At 39.8% G+C, this 9,267-nt stretch overlaps 1 protein-coding gene across 1 annotated transcript; it reads left to right on the forward strand.

Annotated features, from left to right (window-relative positions):
* The first annotated feature begins 5,968 nt into the window (after nucleotides 1-5,968).
* Nucleotides 5,969-6,931, forward strand: LOC101993303 (olfactory receptor 5A1-like). The gene has a single exon (XM_005369685.2). It carries the CDS (start codon nucleotides 5,969-5,971, stop codon nucleotides 6,929-6,931), a length of 963 nt encoding a protein of 320 aa, XP_005369742.1.
* The last annotated feature ends 2,336 nt before the right edge of the window (nucleotides 6,932-9,267 follow it).

The following is a 9,267-nucleotide window of genomic DNA, read 5'->3' on the forward strand; positions in this document are numbered from 1 at the left end:
CTAGAAAAGATTTAATTACATAGAAACTATCACGTTAACCATGATGCTCCATTCTTTAATGTCAAGTTTGAGAGAGTACCCAAAATGTAGGCATAGGGCCAAGAGCTGGGAATTTGGGGAGAGGATATAATTTGTTTGGCTTTGTAGTATGAGATACTGGCCCAAGCAAGAAGAAGCCGCTCAGGCTGTGGGAAGAAAGGCGAAGTTGCAACAGGCTTTTCTCAAAGGCAAAGCTCAGCCAACACAAATAGGACGAGGCAGAAATCCATGAAAGAAGCCACAGAGTTCTGTGGGTTTGCACAGTGCCCACTTCAATCCTGGCGTCCTCCTCCTCATAGGACACACTCAAATCTTTTCAAACTAGATATTTGAGAAGTCAAAAGCAAAATACACACAGAAGGGAAATCCTGTTCTGGTCAAAACCCAAAACTTTTCTTTAATACTACCGCTTGTGGGATTTTTGAAAGCTATTTTTTTTCTGTTGCCATCTCTCTTTTTATGGAGCAGTGCGGTGCAGAGGACCAAGCGTGGCCTTTTGATGCTGGAAGGATTTTGTTCAAGTCTCTGCTTTGCCAAGAGATGTTTGTGTGACCTTATTGAAGCTACTTCTCCAAAATTCCATTTTCTCATGTGAAAATCTGCTGCAGATGGCTTTTCTTTGGGGTTCTCTGAGGATATTATGAAGTAAACTGTGTAAGAGGCTCTGTTTGCTGTCCATGCAATGAAAAACATTAGCAGCCATCTGTGTCCTTTCCTTTTTATTTTGGTGAATCAGAATCCCAGAATTTAGAAAAGAAGCCACAAAGTCAATTGATTCAGACTCTTGAAGGCTAAACACCTTCACTGTCATTCTCTCAGTGTATACTAATCCCTTTCTGGGGTACACACTCCACTTCATGACTATGCTATTGTTTTCCTAAGATCAGTCTCTCTCCCTCTCCCTCGTCTCCTTTTCTTTCCCCCTCCTTTCTTTTCTCTCTCTCCTTCCATTCTTTTCTGGGGGTTTGCACTAATTTGCTCCTAGTTCTAACCTTGCATAATTCAAGTATGTCATGGAAAACACCCACCGTTCTACAATGGTAACTGTTACTATAGGGGGCTGTTACCCATTGTAATGCTAAACTAGAATTCTGTATTTTGACTCCAGGGAGCTCTCACTGGAGATGAGGGACTGGGAATTTAAAGAAAATAGGGAGAGTTGCTGATACCAACTTTATTCAGGCAACCCTGGCATTCTTTGTACTCCTGAGTCCAGTTAGCCAGCCACTCTGCCCATCAGGACTCCCGGGGACATATCACCATCTAGAGAGACTCAACGGCACCTGGAGACAACCTGAGTTTCTTTATATCCCTCACCCCAAGCCCTTCTCTTGGCAGTCAATTGAACATGGCTACGTCTAACCCTTACTTACCTCCTCCAAAATGACCTGTCTTCCAGGTTCCGTCAGGAAAGCGCTTTGTTCTCTCTCTCTCTCTCTGAGTGTCTGGCCTCAACCAGCTAACTGAAGCACAGAGCTGTAGGTGTTGCAGGTGAGTCACCTCCACCCCTTCCTTGGACTGGTTACCTGTTAATCCTTCAATGATAAAGCCAGTGACTGAAAGGGAAAGGTGGAGCAGGAACAATGCTGGGAACTTTGCTCTTGCTGCTCTGAATTTAATAAGGGAAACTGTGTGGCAGAATTAGGAGAATGTATTATTGTTTGAAAGGTTTCTATTACTTAGCATTTGGAATGGGAAGAGAAATGAACTAAGCCAATACTGATTTAAATTAATCATTTTTTTTGCACCTTCAGAAAAGGAGGAATAATAATAATGCCAGAATTTAAAAGCCAGTACTTTTTATGTTGCTCTAGACTCTCAGGGGTGTGCAAGCACAGTGTGCCTGCAAAGTAAAAGTCTTTGTGTCTCCCATTGAGACTCCAGGCTTCAGAAGAAGGTCGAGAGTCAAGGGCTATTCTCAAAAAATGAGATACAGAATCTAATTTCGCCTCTAGTCTAACCAACTATATTGACATTTTCCCTGTCTCTTTTGGTGTTAGTTTTATAATCATAGTTGGGAAAGTCTAAGCTAGCTGATTTCCAGCTGTGATGTTTTATTAGTTTAAATATATACCCAGTATTTTTTGAGTATCCAGGAAGTACTTAAAATAGAGAAATTCCCATGGTCTTGGCTATAGAAAAAGTGTATAGGGTCTATGTGGTAACCCTTATTCAGCCAGTGAATATAATATCCACTGGGCATCTCTAAAATTCAAGCACTCTGATAAATGCTGGAGGGAAAGTGAGCCATGAAAACACCTTTTCCTCATGTCAGTCCTTCTGTTTCATTCACCACATCCTACAGAACCCATTGCATACTATGTGGCCCTCACAGACATCAGTTATATGGGGATGACAACATCAGAGATCTATTCCTTTTTATCTTGACACATTAACTTGATTGTTAAAAGTTAATCACACTGCAAGGATTAATGACAAGGAAATGCTTCATAATCATTTTCAGATTCTGGTCCTGTCCAGTCACGTGGTCTGGGTGAAAGATCACACCTCATTCAGTTGTATCAATGATACAGTACCATCAATTGCTCAGAGCTACATCTGGATGGGTTAGATATCAGGACAGACAAAAACTTAAGAATTAAAGAATTAGAAAATTAAATGTTGACTCAACAGCTTAATAAGTTCTTGTTCTTCCATAATTTCAATATAGTTCTTGCCAGCAATATATATTTTTAAAGTTATAAATTAGTGCCATTTAGGTCTACTAGATGCAAAAAACTTAGATTCTAAAACATCTCATAGTTTATAGTTAAGGAGAAGGGATCCAACAAAATACAAAGCATGCTAAGTGTTGTGAAAAAAGCCAATATGATGCTGTAAAGATTGATGGTAACATGAGAGGAAGTGCCAGTGTAACCATTGCTGTGCTGTACAAGTGCATACACACACACACACACACACACACACACTTGCATTCAGTCAGCAGGTGCAGATGAGACGCAGACCATGTAGAGATGGAATGATCTTGGTTAGAATCCCAACAGGACTGATCATTAGTGAAATAATGAAGTTATTTCCTTTTCTATTGCCCCCCTGTATTTTAAAGATAAGGGAGATCACAGGAAGAGATTGATGTGTGATGTGTCAGGATTGAAGATATAGCTCACTAATAGAAAACCCACCTAGTATGCAGTAGGCTCCAAACCCAAGTCTCAGCACCACTGGCTCGTCCCATGTGAAAAAACTGATGAACGAAGATGCAAAGATCAAAGACTAACTCTTCTCTGTTTGATTACAGAACCCTGCTTTGAGTAGCCACAAATAGGAAAATGGCTGCAGAGATGATAAATAAGCTCAAAATCACTGAAAGAAAAAACACTACCACCACCATCAACAACAACAACAACAAAAACAAACTGACAATTGATGGTAGTATTCAAGCCCTGACCCAAAAAAAAAAAAAGCCGTATTATAAATGAATGTAATGTATCTCATATAATCTCCTATATCATTACCTGAAGATAATTTAGGTCAAAATAATCAAGCTACCTACACAGGAATTATATAAATTAATTAGTGATTAGCTCTTACCGTATTTTAAAAATGTAAACCTAGAAACCATGGTCTCAGGGCTGAAATAGGAAAGAATCATATGTATCTGGATAAAACATACCTTTGATGATCACAGCAAACATTCCACAATAAAGATGGGCCAGCCTAGCCAATGGTCCAGCCCTGTGTGGTTTCTTTCCTGCAGTGAAAGGCTTAAAGGTGTATTAGTTTGTAAATCTGCCTGTCTCTAGCCAACTGTTGTTAACTTTAGTTATGGATTTCAAAGCAACTTTCTGGTGATCTTTCTTTGCCCCCTTTAATCCCTAGTCATCTTTCTTACTACCTCTGTAAGTCTATCACACTCTGAATTACAGTAAGGTAACAGTGTTTAGTTGTATATTTGCCGTCTAGTTACTTGTTCACAGTAAGGAATGAGAACGCTGAAGAATAAACTAAGATTATTGTTTTCTCTCTTGCTCGCAGGGAGAAGATCAAACACTTTAACATGGTATTTATCCACTAGATATTTGGTAGAGCCTGCTCTGTGCTAGGTGTGGGTTTAAGTGCTTTGTGTATTTAGTTAACAGAAAAGAAAAGAATTCTAAAAGTAGCTGTCTTTGTTATACTTCTGTTCTAGTGAAGGACAGAAAAGTCAAGAAACAAATCAAATCTATGCAACACTGTAAGGTGATTGCTTCTGTCCGAAAACGGAGCCACATAAATCGATTGGAAGCCTGGAAGTGGAGAGAGGCTGAAATAAAATATCGATGTACATATGTATGCAGTGGCATACAGTTTATGTGATTACGTATGTATGTATGTGCATCCTTACGATTTTGTATGATTGAAACAAACGTGTCTTTCCCCTCTAAGCTTTCAATGATCTTTCACAATTTGTCTCCCCACCTCTGGCTTTCAGAACTTACGTGTCTTCTACTCCCATTTCCCTGTGCTCTGATCCTTTTCTATGCCTTAAATACTAAGCTTGCTCCCCAGGACTTCTGCAAATGTTCTCCTCCTGCTTAAAATGAGCAACTCAGATCTCAGTCATGCGCCCCCAAGCCTCTCACGCAGGGTCTTCCCATCCCAGGACTACTTTACCCATCTTTGCAATTGTCCTCACAGATTTTTTCTTTTCTCTGAAAACACTACCAGGCTCCAGGGCACTGTATAAAGGTTTCTCTATAACAATTGTTATGCTGTGCTAATGATCACCTGGTTTTCTGTCTGTGCTATGCCTTCTGACTAGTATTCTGCACTTCCTAATGTGTTATTAATATCCACATCATCAGCATTTAGCTCTAACAAGCACAACATGGTCTCTTGCTGATAATCTTGGTGCAAGAAAAGCATTCAAAGTTCATATGGTTAGACATTTTCCACTCACTGGTTTAGTCAGTATTTTTCCAAGTTTTATCTCTATTTGCTTCATGCTGTTGGGATAGAGGGGAGGGGGACAAGAAAAAAAGGTGGGACACACACATACACACATACATTCAGAGAGGGGGAGAGAGAGAGGGAGAGAGAGAGAGAGAGAGAGAGAGAGAGAGAGAGAGACTACAAAACCTGCTTAAAAGTGTAATGATAAAACAACCACAACAGGAAAATTATTCTTTCCAGTAGAATTTTATTGGCATATAAACCAAGCTTAAGGTAGGTCCCATGCCCAACAATGAATAGCCAATACAAAACAAACTCAATGGTGCTTTGTAGATTTTTTTCTTATATTTCTTTGTTTGGGCATTTTAAAAATCTTACCTGTTTTTATCTTTGTGTGTGTGTGTGTTTTGTGATTTTTATTGCTCTTTTAATTATTTATCTTTTTACCTATCATTTTCTAAAGAAAGAGAGCAAGAAAGTGTGGGATTGGGTAGATGGGGAGGATCTGGGAGGAGATGTGGGAGGGGAATCTGTAACCAGAATATACTGCATGAATTTTCAATTAAAAAAAAACTAAATTAAGCTAAGAAACAAAATTACCTCTGCAAGCATTTTGAATTTTGTTATATTTCTTCCCTTTAAAAAGAAAAAAAAATACATGTCTATATCTAAGTGATTTAATAGTGCAACATTTGGAGTAATTCAGAAGAAGAGAAAGATTGTCAACCCAAGTACCACTAATAAGTAACTCCCTCCATTATCATGGTGTTGCTACTGACAATAAGGTGATGATCCAGATAATGTGATTACTATCTTGACATATTTTGCATTAACAAGTTCATCAGATAAGTAGTATGGTGACCTCCATACACTGTGGAGGGGAATTCTGCATCCGACATAAGATATTTATTTTGGGGGATGTCTTCTGGTTGTAGGAGTCTATGATTCTTTGACAAAGCAGAGGAGTTTCTTCACTTGGATTTTGGTTGACCCCGGGAGTCTATCTCTGGGACTTTGAAGACAGCGGAGCTAATACATGGCTGTGGGAAGAAACATTAGCATGGTGACCAATTTCATCCTTTTGGGATTTTTAGAGCATCCCCAGCTGCAGGTTGTCCTTTTCGTCTTGTTTCTGGGGATCTACGTAGTGACCATGGCTGGGAACCTGGGCCTCATTGTCCTGATCAGAATGGACTCACACCTCCACTCCCCCATGTACTTCTTCCTTAGCAACTTGTCCGTTGTTGATGTCTCATACACTTCCTCCATAGACCCTAAGATGCTCTGTGATTTCTTTAGGGAGCAGAAGGCCATCTCCTTTGTAGGCTGTGCCACACAGTTTTTCTTCTTTATCGGAATGGGAGGCACAGAGTGCTGTCTCCTGGCAGTCATGGCATCTGACAGATATGCTGCTATCACCAATCCTCTATTCTATCCATTCATCATGTCACCCACTACCTGCGTGGGTATGCCCATCACAGCATACACAGGAGGGCTCCTCACTGGCTTGGTCCAAACCAGCTCCATATTCCAGCTTCATTTCTGTGGGTCTCGGATCATTAACCATTTTTTCTGTGATTTGCCACCCCTGATGTCCTTGTCTTGCTCTAGTACTTTTCTCAGTCAAGTAGTAAATTTTCTGGTTGTGTGTACAGTTGGTGGGGCATCAGCCCTGGTTGTCTTGATCTCCTATGGCTACATCATTGCTGCTGTCATGAAGATTCATTCAATCCATGGGCGGATGAAGGCTTTCAACACCTGCGCTTCTCATCTAACTACAGTGATTCTTTTCTATGGCTCTGGTCTCTTCTCATACCTCCATTCTAGTGCTGGCTACTCTCAGGACAAAAATAAGGTGGTGTCCATGTTTTATGGTGCAGTGATCCCCATGTTGAACCCTATCATCTATAGTCTGAGAAACAAGGAGGTCAAAGAAGCATTGAAGAAACTCAAGGAGAGGACGAAGCAGATGTCCTGTCTCTGTCCTACAGTTCCTTAGGTAAAAAACAGAACAAAAACCAACTTAAGCCTTTTGTTAAATATGAATAATAAAATAATAATGTGACTCAAAAAATTGGTAGTAAGTTAAAGAAACTGTTTCAAAGGCTAGAGATTTAGCTCAGTGGTTAAGAGCACTGACTACTAATTCCCAGCAACCACGTAGTGGCTTACAACCACCTCTAATGAGATCTGGTGCCATCTTCTGGCCTGCAGAGACACATGCAGGCAGAATACTGTATACATAATAAATAAATAAATCTTAAGAAAAAGAAACAATTTCAAGAAAAACCTTCTACGACAAATTGACAAATCTACTGGAAGATTGTACTTAATGGATATTTTTTTACTTTACTTTCTTTTCATGGACTGATGTTAGATTTAAAATTTGGTCACTCGGAAGGTAAAATAAATATGATTTTGATTGTATTCCTCTACCATAGGGTACCAGGTGCTAAATTCAAGATACCATGTCTCAGGGACATGAGCCAAAACCTCGTCATAGGGACATATCATTCATCAATGTCTTCCTAAAAAAAATAGTTAAGCATGGTTCTTGCCAATTCACCTACCTCTTGAGATATATTCACTTGCCTTGGATTACACCTATCCAAGAGTTGGCACTAATCAGAAATACTAATTTTGGATTAGGAACTCAAGAGTTCCCACTGACATGAATTCAACAATGATGACTCGGAGGCGGTAGAGTGGTAGGGTACCTGTAAACTATTCCTGGAAAGAATCAAGGATAATGGGTGTGCAGTCATAAAGGTCATGGAGACCAGACACAAGGAGCTAAGACCACCATAATTCGTATTTACATGGTCATGATGAGGAAAGAGCAGGCCCTACACCAAGGTATCCTGGGGATACCTGTAACCAAGGATAGTAATTAATATGACCCAATGCAAAATTATAAATCTGCTTAAATATTATAGGATATTTTGGGTTTTTTTTTTAAATACTCAGTTGAGTTCTCAACCATGGATTTTGTAGATGGTGCCATGTTACAATATCAAAAGCTTAGACATAGTTGTAAATGGAATGGCATGAGGTTCATGCCTAAAATCTTGTGACCAGATATGACTAGCCGGAAAAGAGGAACTTCTCTGAGACATTCTGATTTCATATCTACTCACGAGATCAGTTTTCACTCTCGACCTTATATGGCTGTGAGTTTGTGTTCTGTCTGCAGCCTCTCTGAACTCTGATGTCAGGCTTTCTTCCTGTGCTGATAGCCGTGCCTCAGTTTCCACGTTTTCTCTAAGAAGTGCCACCACTCCAGTGATGTCCTCATTCCAGAGCATGATCTGAAATAAGATATCTATGTCAGAGAGTTTGCTGCAGACTGTCACTAAAATCATCTTCAACTGTGTTTTCCAAGATAATTCTAGAGTAAATGGTAAATGAAGTCTTGTTCCTTTAATGATTGTGTAAATAAACCATGGTGAGCTGCAACAACCAACTCTAAAGCACATCTGTGCTGGTGATCACTATTCTGCATAGTACTCTTGTGTTCCAGTGTTCTCATGTAATCATCTCTATGCCTTGTTGAGTCATTATCAATCTCTATGGGGGGATTTAGTCAGTATGTTCCTCTGTCAAGTCTTCTTTGGTCCTAGAGTCGTACAGACCAGGTCATCACTATGGAATATATTCTGATAAAATACTATAGGAACCCCCTCCATCTGACAAGGTATTTTTCCTGATAGTCTTCTCCTAAGTTGTTAGCATCCATGCCTAAGTCGCCCTTTACTCTTTCTTCCAAAGCACTGGGCAGATCCTTCCACAAACTATGTGCTTAATGTCTGTTTGATAAACAATCAAATTCAAGTTTACCTGGTAGGTAATCTAGAGATGTGAAACCAAAGGAAAGGAATGTCTATTATCGGAAGCCTATGATGTGCCAGGAATTAAATACAGTTTGTTTAAAAGTTGATCCAGTAACATGCACAATTTCCTTTGTTAAAAAAATTCAGGACTGGATAGATGGCTCAGGGCTTAACAGTGCTTGCTGTTCTTTCAGAGAATCCAAGTAGAGAGTACTTCAGGGGTTATTACAGGCTAGGAAGGGAAGAGGGAATGATAAATAAAGGAAGTTAGATAATAAGTCAAATAGAAGGAAGTTATAGTTCCCCACAGCATGTGTGGAGGTGGCAGTAATTTATGACTTACTCCCTTTTATTGAAAACCCAAACACAAGGCAATGATATCTTTTGAAAGGATAAAATTTTAATAGCCCGTTTTAAGCCGGGCGATGGTGGCGCACGCCTTTAATCCCAGCACTTGGGAGGCAGAGGCAGGCGGATCTCTGTGAGTTCGAGACCAGCCTGGTCT

Source organism: Microtus ochrogaster, unplaced genomic scaffold (assembly GCF_000317375.1).
Source record: "Microtus ochrogaster isolate Prairie Vole_2 unplaced genomic scaffold, MicOch1.0 UNK56, whole genome shotgun sequence".
NCBI lineage: Eukaryota > Metazoa > Chordata > Mammalia > Rodentia > Cricetidae > Microtus > Microtus ochrogaster.